The 15,188-nt window shown below is 40.2% G+C and overlaps 3 protein-coding genes and 1 long non-coding RNA gene across 5 annotated transcripts; 2 read left to right on the plus strand and 2 right to left on the minus strand.

Moving 5' to 3' along the window:
* Window positions 1-436: 436 nt before the first annotated feature.
* On the plus strand, window positions 437-8,611 carry LOC122643069. The gene is made up of 3 exons (XR_006330158.1): window positions 437-447; window positions 6,209-6,226; window positions 8,540-8,611. It is a non-coding gene; the product is annotated as an uncharacterized LOC122643069 (long non-coding RNA).
* On the minus strand, window positions 4,751-6,853 carry LOC122643068. Of its 2 annotated transcripts, none has more exons than XM_043836704.1 (4): window positions 6,286-6,853; window positions 6,034-6,095; window positions 5,612-5,688; window positions 4,751-5,442 (listed from the first exon to the last, which is right to left on the minus strand). In XM_043836704.1, exons 1-4 carry the CDS (start codon window positions 6,763-6,765, stop codon window positions 4,799-4,801), a joined length of 1,263 nt encoding a protein of 420 aa, XP_043692639.1. In that variant the 5' UTR covers window positions 6,766-6,853; the 3' UTR covers window positions 4,751-4,798. The 2 variants fall into 2 exon arrangements, with proteins under 2 accessions (XP_043692639.1, XP_043692638.1); XM_043836703.1 differs by having other exon boundaries at window positions 4,751-5,445.
* Window positions 8,612-9,625: 1,014 nt separating the features above from the next.
* Window positions 9,626-10,897, minus strand: LOC122643849 (multiprotein-bridging factor 1c-like). Its single transcript, XM_043837422.1, has 2 exons — window positions 10,883-10,897; window positions 9,626-10,103 (listed from the first exon to the last, which is right to left on the minus strand). Exons 1-2 carry the CDS (start codon window positions 10,895-10,897, stop codon window positions 9,684-9,686), a joined length of 435 nt encoding a protein of 144 aa, XP_043693357.1. The 3' UTR covers window positions 9,626-9,683.
* A 1,777-nt stretch (window positions 10,898-12,674) lies between these two features.
* On the plus strand, window positions 12,675-14,178 carry LOC122643850 (peroxidase N). The gene is made up of 4 exons (XM_043837424.1): window positions 12,675-12,878; window positions 13,002-13,184; window positions 13,286-13,451; window positions 13,752-14,178. The coding sequence occupies exons 1-4, from the start codon at window positions 12,675-12,677 to the stop codon at window positions 14,168-14,170; spliced, it is 972 nt and encodes a 323-aa protein (XP_043693359.1). The 3' UTR covers window positions 14,171-14,178.
* Window positions 14,179-15,188: the final 1,010 nt, after the last annotated feature.

Raw genomic sequence — 15,188 nt, forward strand, 5'->3', positions numbered from 1 at the left:
CATACCATTGCCAAGTCTGTGATATTGACATCCAGACCCTCTGTGCTGTTATGCCTTTGTCCATCAATCCCCAATCCCATCTTCACCCACTCACTCTCACCTTCTCTCCTCCCTACCTGAACAAAAGCTTCGGTTGTGATGTATGCTTCCAGATGGGCTCCAACCATTGGCTCTACAGGTGCATTACGTGTCAATTTGATGCTCATCTGGGTTGTGTAGGAACTAAGCCCGAAACACCACTGCAAGCTCAAACTCAGTCGACTCAGCCGATTAATCAACAAACAGGGCAGCAGAGAATTGCAATTCCCCAGAATCGGGCGGCCATGGGGAATCAATATCGCCCTCAGTTTGGGCCTAGACCTGGGCCTGGGCCTGTATACATGCATCCAAACATGAATAACCCAAACCAGACGATTTTGAATAGAAATGTTTTGCCAAATCAGAGAAGTGGGCAGGGTAATAATCCTCTTTTCACAAGTATGGTTCAGAGTTTTGCTACTAGTGCAGCACAGGAGTTTGGCCGGGATTTAGTGAAAGATATTATGGGTGGGGGTGGTGGTGGTGGTGGTGTACGGTTCTAGATTTTGGTGGTAGTTGGAATATTGGGGGAACTCCTGATTTTAGTGGTGTTGCAGCTCAATTTGCTATGTTTTTGGATTTAAACTGTCAATATAAATGGTTGAAATTTTCTGGGTTTTCATGCACTGCTTTGTTGGATACATGAAATGCTGTCAAACACTTTGAAGGACTTCATTGTTTGTTTTTTTTTGTTTTTTTTTAAATTTTCCTTTTTGGGTAGAAAAGATTTCACTTATGCTTTTTTTGATGTATTACAATCATGGTTCAAGGTATCAGTATTGTATTGGTGAAACGTATCGGTATTGCTTGCCGTAATTAGCTGGTGCCTGAGACTGATACCGATTGGAAGTATTAGTTCAAATATGGTTTGTTTTTGAATTTGCACCCAATAATGGCCTGATACGAGCTGATATTAACCAATATGTATCAGTATTGGTGATGATCGATATAGGAACTGATACCGATACCTATTCGGAGGAGATCGACAGAGCAATCATAACAAGGAAAGCAACAGTGTAAATAGAGGATTAATGATCACTTTTCTTCAAAATTAATCTGGGATTGATCCCAATATGGGTAGTACTTACAAATGCTATAGAAGCATTGAGATGATGATATGCCATGAACTCCCACTAAGTAGATCTTTTTTCCTTGTTATATGTCTTAAAAAGGCCATCACCCAAAAGTGGTCTTGGGAGGACGAAATTTAACTACTACACTTGTAGCAGGAACATTCCTGCTACAAGACTGGCAGCCAAGGAAATGGGATCTTAAAGGGTAATTTAGAAAATACCAAAACCTAAAAGGGTATTTATGAACCCAAAGGGAAGCGACGTATTCCATTTCCTTGGCTGCTAGCCTTGTACTAGGTCGTGCTACACTTGTCAGCAAAAATTTTTCAAACTTTTTAGGATTTTTTGAAAGTGATCGTTCTCAAGACTCAAATTTGGGCATATTGTAATGGTCCTTTCTTGATTAATATCTTGATGAATAGGATCAAATTTCCCCTCATCCATAATGAAGAAGGAATTTCTTCACCCTCACCATAGCAGGGTTGCATTAAGGTAGGGTAGTTTCGACTCTGTAGATAGAAGATGGGAGTGTAATGATGAAACAAGATTTAATCACGAGATCTTAATACTTTTGGAGAAGGAAAACTTATTCATTCTCCACTGGTGAAGCAAAACTCATTCTTCTACAATTTTTCAAACTCAATAAGATCTGAAGAAGAAAATGGAGGCTGTTGAGAATAAGACAAGAGGAGCTACTTTACAATTCAAGCTCCCCAGTTTCTCCTCAAAACTCTTGTAAAATTTTTTTTTTCCTATTAAATAAGTTAAAAATGGAAATCGGATCATATTATACAGACAGCGGTTGAGTGGAGAAGTTATTTTTCTGATGATAGGAACAATACTTTAAAATTTGCAAGTGGGACTTCTTTCTCATCAGCAGAAATTACATAATTCTTCTTAACGGTTTCAGAGCACTTTCACAAGTCACAACAAAACACACTTGCCTATTAGTAGAGAAACATGTTTCTTTTATTTTAAGTTACAAGGAGTATATTCTTTTTTCATTTGCTTTAAACAAGTGTGGAGTACTGTGTTATGTAAGTGACTTGTTTGACTTTGCTTGCTTTTTCCTGAGAGGATAGATGACTATACTTGGTTGTGGCCCCAGTTATGTGATGCAACCAAGAGGGAGAGAGGGAGCTAGAGGTAGGATTTTGCACCCAAAAAGTTTATGTTTGGATGTTAAGAAAAGAAAATAATATGAAAAAAATTTAAAAAGAAAAATTTGACTTTGAGGAGAGAGAGACACATAAATCATTGTGTCATCGTGATTTTTATTTTATATATATATATATATATATATTTTTTCTTTTCTTACCTTCCAAACATAGCCTACATGTTGTTAAACCAAAGGTGGATCCTATGATCCATTGATTCCATTCAATTGAAAGTTGTCACATCATTTTCCATTTGACTCAATTCAAATGGGACCGACTTTACCTCCACCCAAGGTGAATGGGATCTTATTCACCGAGGGGCAAGAGAGGTTAGGAATGGTTATTGAGAGGGTATTTTTGAACATATCAAAACCCTACGAGATGGATGAACCATCATCCTCTATGGGTGGAGGAAAACTTAATTTATCCAATTTATTGATTATATTTCACAGTCGACTATTTCATTTTCGCCAATTGCTAAATAAACCCTCATCACCAACAAAGGATGGGAATTGTTTTGTCTAGACAAACTATAATAATTTTTTTTTAAAAAAAAGGCAAACTGCAATCAATATCAGTGGAAGGAGGCAAGGAACTATCCCAAATAGAATCCCTATCAAAACTTGAATGAAATTTTCAGTGTCATCAGCAAGCATTCACTTGAGTGAACATGTTGAGAAATGAATAAGAAGAAAAATTGGAGTGGGGGCAAGATGCATGCCTACACATGCACTGTGATCACCATATGGCAGTTAGGGTTTATAGCCTAAATTTAATGGGTAAGTACTTATCTTAAATTTCAAATCAATCTGACTTCTCTATGTGTCATTATAAACTCTTATGATCCAGTGAAAATTGTGTAAGAAAATTGGGATTGCTTGAACAAGAGCGTTTTGTTAGAAGATCAAGAGAAAAAACATTGTCGAACAAGAAATTTATCTCCTCAAGTGCAGTGCCCTGACCAGTGCACCACACTTGAGAATCCAACTGTCCACCCAACACTAGAAAAGGATAAAAAATCACTGCTCATGTTTTTACGGTTGGATTCTTATGTGTGGAGAGCTGGGCATTTGAGAGGATGAAAATACTTGTGGGACACTAGCGGTATCAAATTTGAAAAGTAAAATTTATTGTCAAAAGATTAAAATGCCAAATCATCTTGTCCACATGGCAAAAAAAAAGAAAGAAAGTGTAAGTGTGAGAACAATTCCTATAACAAGCATGTATACAGTTAGGAGTTAGCTGTAATATACTGTGGCTAGTTGTAATATGTTGTAATGTTTTATTCTCTGCAATTTATAACTCTGTAATATTTCCTTTTCCATGTAAAGTCTTTCCTTGGTTGGTCTTACCATGTAAAACTCTCTCTCTCTCTCTCTCTCTCTCCCTCCCTTTCTTTTTATAGATTGCCTATTCCATAATAATGAATTAAGACAATAAGATTTACCTCTTCACATGATCCCAATTAATAGAGATTACCACTTCCATCTCTTCAGTAAAATTTCATTTTGAAATAAATAAAATGTTTTAAATTGAGTTGAAACTTGAAAGTGACAATAAAATTACAAGAATAACACTAGATTTCTATATAATGAAAATGGTATACTCGCCACCTTCTCCACATGTTCATTCAAGTGAACATGTAGGAAGGAATTTCTACAATGGATGTGTAGGAAATAGGAACTCCATTTTTTGATAAATAATTTGTTTTATTTTAGTTATTTGTTTGTGGGATATCAGCCACCTTCTCCAGCCCCATTGGTTGGCTATCAATTTTTTGAATTCTTATCAGTCTATCATCAATCCAGTCTTGATTGTTTATATATAAAAAAGACAAAAGATTTTATGCACGACAGTGCTTATGCAACCAGGTTGTATACACAATCATGCCCATCCAATGGTTAAAAACACGATCGATCAATCATGATGTCCGGACACCACGGCCGTATACAAAACATCTCCCTTATAAAAAATATTGAATTTTTATCAATTTTATTAGATTTTTTGACATCCCTACTGGCCTTGATAAGGCTGAGGTTTGTCCAGTCGGAAAATTTGGACTAGGATCGACCACAATTTAATACGATTTTTATTTTTTTGGTAAAAAATATAATAGGATCAGGTACCGCAATTGGTGAAATCCGGCCCAAAACTGGACGGGTTACCATCCCAAGTCCCAACCACTGGTCCATTTGTGTGGAGGTGGAAGCATTGGGATATCTCAACTGATTCGGTGAACTCGATCAGGAGAGTGGATTTGAGTCATTTGACTGAGGACGAGTTGACTCACCAATGTAGTTGAATTTATGGAAAAAAATAAATTGGAACAAAAAAGATTGGATAACCAAAAGGAAAAGACCAAACGAAGAACTGAAGAAGAAAACTTAGATCAAACACATTCTTCACAAAAACAAATTTGTAGCAGTAGAATCCAATTTCTCATTTCTCCATGAACTTTGAAAACCCAGTTGGGGTATCTATCCAGACGGTTCATACAATGCCACCATTGTTACCATAAACCACGGATGATGTGCACAGCAAACTGCTAATGGAACGAGCTTTCACCATACCAATCTTCTTTCTCTTCTCTGTGCTCATCAGTGGTTTCCCTTCCTCTTCTTCATCTTCATCTAATAAATCATCCTCTTCATCCTTGTCTATGGACGAAGACAAAGATGATGATAGTGACCACCTACGCTTATTAAGCCCAGCAATAATGGAGGAAGCATTTGTGCGAACAGTGTTCATGCTCCTGAGCCTCCCTTTGCCCAAGTGATGCTCACATAGAGAGTAACCCACAAGGGTTGGTTGGCAGCATCTCCATCCTCTACCATTCACACGACTACATCTGGATCCCTCCATCACCACTCCACGACTCCCTCTCTTCTTCACATTATCATTACTTCTTCCACCACTGTTCGTTAATGTCTCCTCCTTTCCTTCTTCTTCTTCTTCGTCTTTGTTGTCGTCATTATTTTCTGGGTGAACACATCTCTTGTTGGTTTTAGTTTTCAGAATGGTTCTCATCTTTTTCCCCTTATCCGCCATCGTAGTCTCTTCTATTGCTTTACGGTCGAAACTCCCTCTTCTTTTCTTCAATGGAAACGCTTTCTCTCCTTCACACCATCTTCCAACTACTTCACGTTCAACATATAGATTATAGAACAACAAGAATACCCATTTTATACAGTAATAGTTGTTGCATTTGGGAAATGGAGGAAACTCTCTTTACAGGTTATTGGAAGAGATATTCACCATCTACCAAAAAAAATATATAAAATAAAATAAAGAAGAGATATTCACCTTGATTGAAGGAAGAAGATAACAACCCATTAGCCCCAATCTCATCATTAGCCTTCGTATTCAAACTACTTCCATTCCTGGTGGTAAACCCAAGATAATGAAAATTCACATTCTACACAAACAAACACAAATACACACAGAGACACAGATGCACACGCATACATGGAGATTGGAGAATATATAACAATGGTGGGTGGGTATACACCTCAGCATTGCGCATTACAGATGGGGATCAGACTCTCGTGCTAAGATGCACCAGGTGCATATGATGTTGCTCATGGGATGGAGTTAATTTTGCCTATGTTTGCATTTCAGAGAGAGAGAGAGAGAGAGAGAGAGAGAGAGAGAGAGAGAGGGGGGGAGGGTGTTGATGATGAGACAAATAAGAAGAAATTGGGAGTTTCAGATTAAGTTTTACTTACATGGAATTGTTAAAGAGCACGCGCCATCGCTTCCCTTTTGTCTTTTCATCTCCTTGCAAACCCTGCACCGATCCATCAGAGAGAGAGAGAGAGAGAGAGAGAGTATTGCACCGATGGTAAGAGGGAAAACCGCTAAGCTTAGCTTTGGTAAGAACTTAGAACCGATTAAACCGAGGAAAAGAAAAGAAAGACCGTTTCAGAAGTAGAGGCAGTGCAGAAAAAAGAAAATGATGGAATAAGGGCTAACCATACCTTGTCGCCCTGAGATGGAGTGTTGGGGCACATGCAGTAGCTCTCGTACTTGGTTTTCTTCGGTTCCTCTTCTTGTCCTCCGACGCCGTCGGAGCAAATCCAGCCGTCCTTCACCCTTACGATCGTCAGCTGCAGATCCGAAGAGGAACGGTGCCGATTCACTTCGAGGTTGAGCGGCAGTGGAGGGGATGGATTTGAATAAGTTTGTGTTTGAGGCTGCTGATGATGATCAAGATGGGTAGTCTCTTCTTCTTTTACTGTTACAGAAGTTGGATCTCTTCCATTTAGTTGTTGTTGAGGCTTTGATCCTTTTGCTTTCGCCTCTTTCTGTTGTTCTTCTTCGGGCCCTTCTCGACCGGCTTTACTATCTGGTTTCAGTTGTTCCTCCGGCGAGGGCACCTTGTGAAGTTGAAAACCTGGTGGAATAGTCGGGCAGAGAGAAGAGAAAGGCAATGGTACGGATCGCTTCCTAATCCTCATCTATGGCTTTGATTTGATCTAACAAGGGCGATAGATAGAGAGAGCTTTGCAGAAGAATTTCGGCGACGAACGGAGGGAGAGGTGCAGAAACTGTTTTAGAGAGAGAGAGGATTTTGCAGTCTCTCTCACACACACTCACTCTCTCTCTTTCTCTCTCCCACTTTATTTTTTTTGATGTACCACACACGGTGCACACGCACCACGCATCACGTATCACGCACGTACAGATACGCTTGGGGAGAAGGTGAAGGAGAGTAGATGAGCGCGTGTGATGGCGTTGGCACCGCTTTTGGGCATCACCGGTGACTGGGGTAACCCTATTCCACAATTGCGAACGATGCCACAGACAGGCTGGAGGAGAGAGAAAGAGAGGAAGCCAAAGTGGCTAACATTAAAATATGATGGGACCCTTTAACCCAAGGGAGTGGTGGCCTTCTCTTGTCGTTGGGGCAGGGGAGGGGTGTCAAAAGTTGGACCGCGCTTAGTTAGTCCGATCTGATGAACTGAATGGTTGAAGCCAGAGACCGGCTCAGACTGATTGCTATGACCGACCAACAATCGTCAATTTATACTTTTTAGCCTGATTATAGTCCATTTATGGCTGGTTTAAGGATGTTTTTATAACTTGATTATTCAATCAGCCCGTTTGATTGTTTGAAACCTAACTACCTTCAGCTGTATTATGGATCAGTAATCGTCCAACCAAATTGAAATGTGTCCATGCCTTAGCTTACGATGCCCAAATACTTTAATGACCGAAAACGGTGATAGATCTCAAATTGATGGGGACTGATTAGACTCAACTGACACCAATTAGCTTGATCAATTTGATAACCCGATTGGGGTAAGATGGGTCCGCACTTAAAACAATGACCCAACAACCCAAGTGCCTATGCTCACTTGTCAAATCTAACTATTGTTTAAGGTATGGTTTGGTTCACCTATGTAGGCATACGTCTCGGTATCATTCGAAACCGATATTAATCTGATATGGATTATTGACATGATTATGAAAATCCAAAAAATACCTTTTGTCCAAAGGGTATGGTATCTGTATCTTTGAGGGCAAAATCAACCAACATCTATACAGATCGATGCTGGGTACGGTATCGGTTCCGATACTGCCGATATCAAACCAAAAAATGATACCGGATGCCTAAAAGTCAGACTCTAATCCTTTTTCGAATTCCTAGTCATCCATCCCTTACCGGTCTACCCAAACACAACCCAATTCAATCCGGCCGGTCCAGCTCAAAGTGTGGATCCGTAGCCGACTAGCCGAGCCATCTCTATCTCTCTTTCTTTGGGTAGACATCTGTACTTGACGGCTCTGGCAGACGGAGGGAAGAAGATGTTCCCTTGTTGCCTGGGTTCATGTCATACTCAAGGGACCCACAACGGATAATATTCTCCCTCCTCTGTGAAGGTTGTAGTGTTGGGCCCTTTTTCCTTGGTTGACACTTGACGGTGAGACGCAGGTGGAATCGGAAACCAGTGAACCACTTACCCGGACTGCATCACGCCGCGTACCCCGAAGGTTAGGGAGCGAGGGGATCCACATCCTCTACTTCCATTATATGTACTTTCATCCTACTTCCTTTGCTTCTCAGCTTGCCACCTGTTTTTTTGAGCATCTAACGACTGAGATTTAATGAATTCAAAAATTTTTGATTTCACTTTAGATTTATCTGAACCACTATAAACCTCACTCAATCCAACCCAACCCAACCAGTTCTTATCGATCAAACCAAACCAAAGTCCATTGAAGAAGAAGAGACAAAAATGGAGTCATTGAAGATGAGACTCTTCGCCGCTGTGATCCTCATGGTCTTGGCCGTCTCGGCGGTTCAGAATGTAGCAGCAGCCAGGGGTGTCAATTCTAGGCGCAATCGAGCCCGCTTGGTTAAAGCCTGATCCAGACCGGACCGGACAGATTCTTAAACGTGTCGTGCTTAAGCCCGACAAGTTTAATAATAGGGCGGTCCCGATGTGGGGTCCTAGCCCGTCGGGCGCCCGATCTGACCGATCGTTTTCAAGCCCGACCTAGCCCGCCCAACTACAGCCTAACCTAGCCCGACCCTTTAAGCAAACCACCCTCCATTAATCCATTTAGCCCACCTGATAACCCTCCCTCTTTTCCTATTTAACTCCTTAAAATGATTAGCCCATTAAGCCCAAATTAATGGACAATTCAATTGATGGGTTTCCTTAACTCAAAAAAATGTTTATATTCTTCTCCATAAGCTTCTCATTTCATAGAATCAGAACCAGACATATACAAAAAGGGCTGGGGGTGTTCTTGCTCCAAAGAGAAAACAAATAGCAGGACGAACCCAGTACCGTCAATGATGATTGAGCTGATAAGTATAAGCACTTCATAAATTTGAGTTAATTATAATTATAAAAAGAAACAAATCAGTAAATAAAAAACTAATAAACATAAGTTCTTCCTTTTTTTTGGTAGAAACTAATAAACATAAGTTCAGGAAAAGATTATGGTTTGAAAAATTGGGTTTGGATTTGGGTCTTGAATGTGTTTTGGTGGAAACCCATTTCTCTTCTCTTTATTTTTTCAAGTAGGAATTTAATTCTGTAAAGGCGCGATTAAGACCTGGGTAAGGCCCGATGAAGAGTTAAACAGGCCCACAACCAGGTTAAGAGCCGATTAAGCCCGATTTTAGTACCCGATTAAAGACCGATACCGACCGAACCCCAATCGAGCCCGACATGGCCCGGACCGAATACGTAAATGGTCGGACGCGGTGCAGCCTGCACAATTGGTGAGGCCCGGCTAGGCTCGACAGAACCCGACCGAGCCCGACCGGTTGACACCCCGAGCAGCAGCTGAAGCTCTGGTAGTAGAACGAAAACGAACTAGACACATGACAACTTCACCTATAACTCGGAATCCATCACATTCACTTACACTTTCCCAACCTTGAGTTTCCTCTCAGCTTGACTTTCAAGACCCTCTCCATCTTCGCTAACACAGCCTGGTTAGGAACAGCTTTCTCGTTCTTGTACTCCTGAACTAGTTGTAGCTTCTTGTTGATCTGCTTAGCTAGATCGGCCTGACTCATCTTCTTAGCCAACCGTGCCTTTTGTATGACTTGTCTCACATCTGCCGCTACTCGGTTCAACGCCGCCAGTTCCGTCTCCTCGTCGAGTTTCCTGGCGTTGACAGCCGTTGCCGGTGGTTTCTTGTTCGATCCCGCGTCAAACTTTTTTATCGTCTGAACCTCTGTACCCACACTTCTTTCCTTTTCTCCGGATGTTAAGGGTTGAAAGAGTGGATGAAATCGGATGTGGAAAACTATAGAATTAGCTCTGTAAGAAATCTGTGTAAAGAAAACAGAAATATTCTGTAGTGGTTGATAAATTTTCTCTTTCTTCTACCTTGGGTATCATCTTCTTTTTATTGATACTGTTGGATAGTTCGAGATTTTTTAGGGGATTCGTACGGGTTTTACCTCCCAATCAACGAAAAGAAATTGACGAAATTGTTACGTAATAAGATTGAGTTTAATTTCTGCAAATATTCTCCACTTGTTTCTCGATTGAAGATGGCAAATTTAATTATCACTTAATATATAGTTGATTCAGCCCCAATCCTCATGGTCATTGAAGAAGGATTTGTTTGGGTGTGATTTGAGATTGTAATTTCAGATTTTCTTTAACCTATGTTGTATATCTCTCGATTTTTTTTTCTTATTCGGATGAGACGAGACGGGAGAAGAAGGAGGTTTAGGGCAAGAAAGCGATGAACAGAGTGGAAGGAAAGGGAAGAAGAGGTGTGATTAACAGATTTTTTTTCTGTTTGGAATTTCGATTGATGTCTTCATTGTCTTAGCAACAATAAATTTGTTTTCCTTTTCTTTAAATTTTAGATTTCGTTATTTGAATGCTTTTGATTTGTTCCTGATTCTTGAAGATGTGTGGTAGCAGTAAGCAAAGTGGCCGTGGCTGGCAACCCAACTCTCTAATTTCTCTTCAGCTCTATTCGATGTTCGTTGCTTATGAGTTTGTGGGAAGAAGAAGTGGAACGAGAAGAAGGGTCTGAGAGCAGAGCAACGGCAGTTTGTGTTGGATTTGGGAAGAAAGGTCATTCAAAACTCACCTTCTTCAGGTTCATGGAACGACGGTTTGATGGGAGAAGAGAGCAGCAACGGCGGTTCTTCTCTTCGTTTGGGAAGAAGGGTTTGAACTTGAACAAAATGATGTAGATGATTTTAAGTTAGGGTTTTGAAAATGGACTTTGGTTTGGTGTGATCGATAAGAACCGAATGGGTTGGGTTGGGTTGGTTTGGTTTGAGTGGGTTTATAGTGGTTTAGATAGGGCTAAAGTGAAATTCAAAAAATTTTGAATTCATTGAATCACAGTCATTCGATGCTCAAAAAGACAAGTGGCGGGCTGAGAAGCGAGGGAAGTAGGATGGAAGTACATATAGTGGAAGTAGATGATGTGGATCCGGAGTGAGGGACCGAGAGAGAGAGAGAGAGAAATATTAAAATTTTAATAAAATATTAATCTATAAGGGTTTTTTATTTTCCCAAACCTTGCAAGACATTTCTAGCTGCCACATTAATAGATAATGTGCTGATTCAAACTGTTGGATAAAGAGGTATTATCAAAATTTTCAATATAATCAAATCAAGAGAGAGGATTCTTTCGGTGGGTGAATCGTCCTTTACCGGGTGGAGGGAAACTTTCTCCATAAAGAAATGTAATATTTGGTGCTTAATTAATTAGTTAATTGGTAGGAAAGAAACCCTCTTTGGTTTTTCACCACCCCAAATCCAGCCATACAAAACCTTAAGGTCCAGTGTCCCCCATCTTCGATCCTTACCATCGGCTTTAAGATATAATATTGATAGAGTAGTACATACAATGGAAATAGTGGGATCCAGACCCTCTACGGCGCGCTGTCTGTAGCGGTATATGTGGTGCAGATTGAGCCACGAGTGTAAAGATCGTCTTACCCCTGCCCAAACGCCTTACCCGAATGGGGTAAGACAGTTATTGCACGCACGGCCCAGTCTGCAACGCACAGATCGCTACGGGCAGCTGGGCCGTAGACGATCTGAATTGGAAATGGTGTCAATGTTCTTCAAGTGGGCGATCCTACTTGCAGATGGCCTGCTTATTGGGTTAGGCCTGGCCGCATTTAGATTTTAGAACCAGGCACCTCTCTTTGTCTGGTAACAGATTAAATAATGAAACACATATGAGCAACGAAGCTAATGGCTGAATACTAATTTTTTTTAGTGCAGTTTTAGGGTTAATTAAGCGCGTATAGGGAGGAACAGCCATTAATTGCTAAATCGTACACGGAAGTGGCAGCAAAATGGGTTTCGTTTTTTGCTTCAATTCTCTGAGTACTAAAGCTCTGCAAGGGCAGTAGTACTGTGCCATGATGCATGCATGCTTATCATATATTTATTTATATATCAAATATGCATTCCAGATAACGATGAACATCACCGACCTCTTAATCCCATAAGAGCTTGGGGAATATTAAAATTAAGTTCTAATACCCACTAAATCACTGATCAGCTTAATTTAAACTCATGACTAATCTTAATGGTGGGTTACGTACATTGGCAATGGTGGTGCTCCGGATACCGCCAAGCACGCACCCGCCGCCACCGCCTTATCTTACACCACTTAGTAGCTTTAAAAACATAATTAAATCTTAATGCTAGCTACTTAAAAACCCATTATTTGCTATTTCAAACCATTGTTTTGTGCTATAAATAATGGATTCCACCTAGAATTAATGTGTATCCATTACATTACCCATTAGCCATTATAAGAGTCCCTTGTGTTGCAGTCCAGGCTAGCAGCTTTTGCTTTTCTGACCCACTTCTCTTAAACTCTCTTCGATCGATCATAACAAAGAAAACCAGCAATGAAGTCTTTGCTTATCATATTTTCACTGATTCTGTGTTCTAGTATTATAACTGTGAGATCCCAGTTAACCACTGATTTCTACGACAATACATGTCCTAATCTTCTCAAAATTGTTCGTCAAGAGATCAAGAAAGCTATCGAGAACGAAATGCGAATGGCAGCTTCCTTGCTCCGACTCCACTTCCATGATTGCTTTGTAAATGTGAGCATTCTGACACCATTTGTTAGGGACTTGTGTAGAAATCATCCTTAAAAGCTAGCCATTAAGGACAGAGTGCTCAAGTACCTATGTAATTTAATTTATCTTCTTCTCTACTTTGTACAGGGTTGCGACGCATCGTTACTCTTGGACGGGAGTGATGGTGAGAAATTTGCTGGCCCAAACTTAAACTCTGCAAGAGGATTTGATGTTGTGGATACTATCAAGAGTGCTGTTGAAAGTTCATGCAGTGGAGTGGTATCCTGTGCTGACATATTAGCTATCACAGCCAGAGATGCTGTCCTTTTAGTAAGCTCGATCTCTTACATCCTTTTAATTTGATAATTATCTCCATTAGTAGTTAGAAGCAGATGAGAATTTAATGGTGAATTAATGCAATAATTTTGCAGAGTGGAGGACCTTCATGGAAAGTTCTCCTAGGAAGAAGAGATGGGTTGGTGGCAAATCAAACAGGAGCAAACACTGGCCTTCCTTCTCCTTTCGAGACCTTGGATAAAACCATCGAGAAGTTTGCTGCTGTAGGTCTTAATCTCACTGATGTTGTATCCTTATCAGGTATGTATCAGTACTTATTCATTCCCGTTTCACCTAAAAGCTCAAACTGTTAGAGAAAGACAGCATCAATATATACATCAACACTCCCTTGCACGCACGTGTAGACCAAAATCCCATGGTCCTTGCATACCGGGGGAGAAGTGTTGACCCTTAATTACTGAATTTTTGCATTTTCGAGAGTCGAACAATATTCGACCTAAAAGCTCAAACTCTTAGGGAAGAGCTATCAATTTCTAGCTACAAAGAACAAGACTGATCTGTTTGTTATTTTATGTGGGTTTTCTCTGCAACTTTAATTAGGAGGTCATACAATAGGGTTGGCAAAGTGTGCCACTTTCAGTCAAAGGTTGTTCAACTTCTCCGGGACAGGTGCACCAGATAGTACTTTGGAAACTAACATGCTTTCCGATCTACAAAATCTCTGCCCAACAAATGGTGATGGGAACAAGACCACAGCTCTTGATCGGAACTCAACTGATCTATTTGATAACCATTACTTCAAGAACCTGCTGAATGGAAAGGGTCTTCTCCTTTCAGATCAAAATCTCTTTTCAAGTGATTTGGCTGTTTCAACTACAAAAACACTTGTGGGAAGTTATAGCAATGACTCTTCCCTTTTCTTCAACACTTTTGCCAGTTCCATGATCAATATGGGTAATATTAGTCCTCTTACTGGATCAGCTGGCCAGATACGCAAGAACTGCAGGGTAGTCAACTGAGACTTGCAGAGAGAGAGAGAGAGAGAGAGAGAGAGAGAGAGAGAGCCCTTTTCGTAAAAAACTATATTGTACTTTGAGTGTGTCTCTACCACATCTTATTGCTCTTAATTACATGTATAATTAAGTTAAATCTAAAATTATCTTATAGAATAGACTAGTTAAAATGATCATGTGAGGTTTGAGAAGTAGTACTTCTAATTAGGTCTCAAAGTTAGGGCAGTTTATAGTTCCATGAGAGTTCTGTGTGTATTTCTAGCTACCACAGAGAGCAAATATGTACCTCTGGAACAGAATAAAAAAGACACTTAGTAGAGCTACATATGGTTCATGGGAAGTTGCTTGCATGATCGAGTAGTAATTCACTGATGTCATATAACATCAGCAATTCGATCACTAATTAAATCTTAACAGTAATGCATATATATATTAATTCACTGATGCCATATAACATTCCAAACATGTTCTGCATGCCCAGGGTTAAACCAACTAAAGTTAAGGGTTGTTGAGCTGTGGTTGGGTTCGAGTCTGGAAACAGTCTCTCTGCGAAAGCAGGGGTACGGCTGTATACATTATGACTCTCCCCAGACTTGCAGTAGTGGGAGCCTCATGCACTGGGTATGCCCTTTATGATTTGATCGCTTATTCACAATGTTAAGGATTATTGTCACTGCCTAAACTACTGAAAGAACTAGAGAAACAGTTGAAGGGCATCAATTCATAGCTGAATCAACCTAGTGAATTGGTTACTTAAACATCAACCCAATGGGGTCATTGGCCAACTCAGACTAAGCGGTTTTCTAGTTATTGAAGGTTGGACCGGTAACTCATTCAGCAAAACGCCTTGATGGCTGGACCGTGTTTCAGCATTTTGGATCTGGTTCAGCATTCATCCACACGAGGTATAAGGGAAAAAAAAAAAAAAGAAAAAAAAAAAGAAGAAACTGGCCTATCTAGCATCTCTGCTTCTTTTTTGGATTATTTTAAAGCCAATATTTAAGATAGCTCACGGATCTTTAAT

This window comes from Telopea speciosissima, chromosome 10, assembly GCF_018873765.1.
Source record: "Telopea speciosissima isolate NSW1024214 ecotype Mountain lineage chromosome 10, Tspe_v1, whole genome shotgun sequence".
In the NCBI taxonomy this organism is placed as follows: domain Eukaryota; kingdom Viridiplantae; phylum Streptophyta; class Magnoliopsida; order Proteales; family Proteaceae; genus Telopea; species Telopea speciosissima.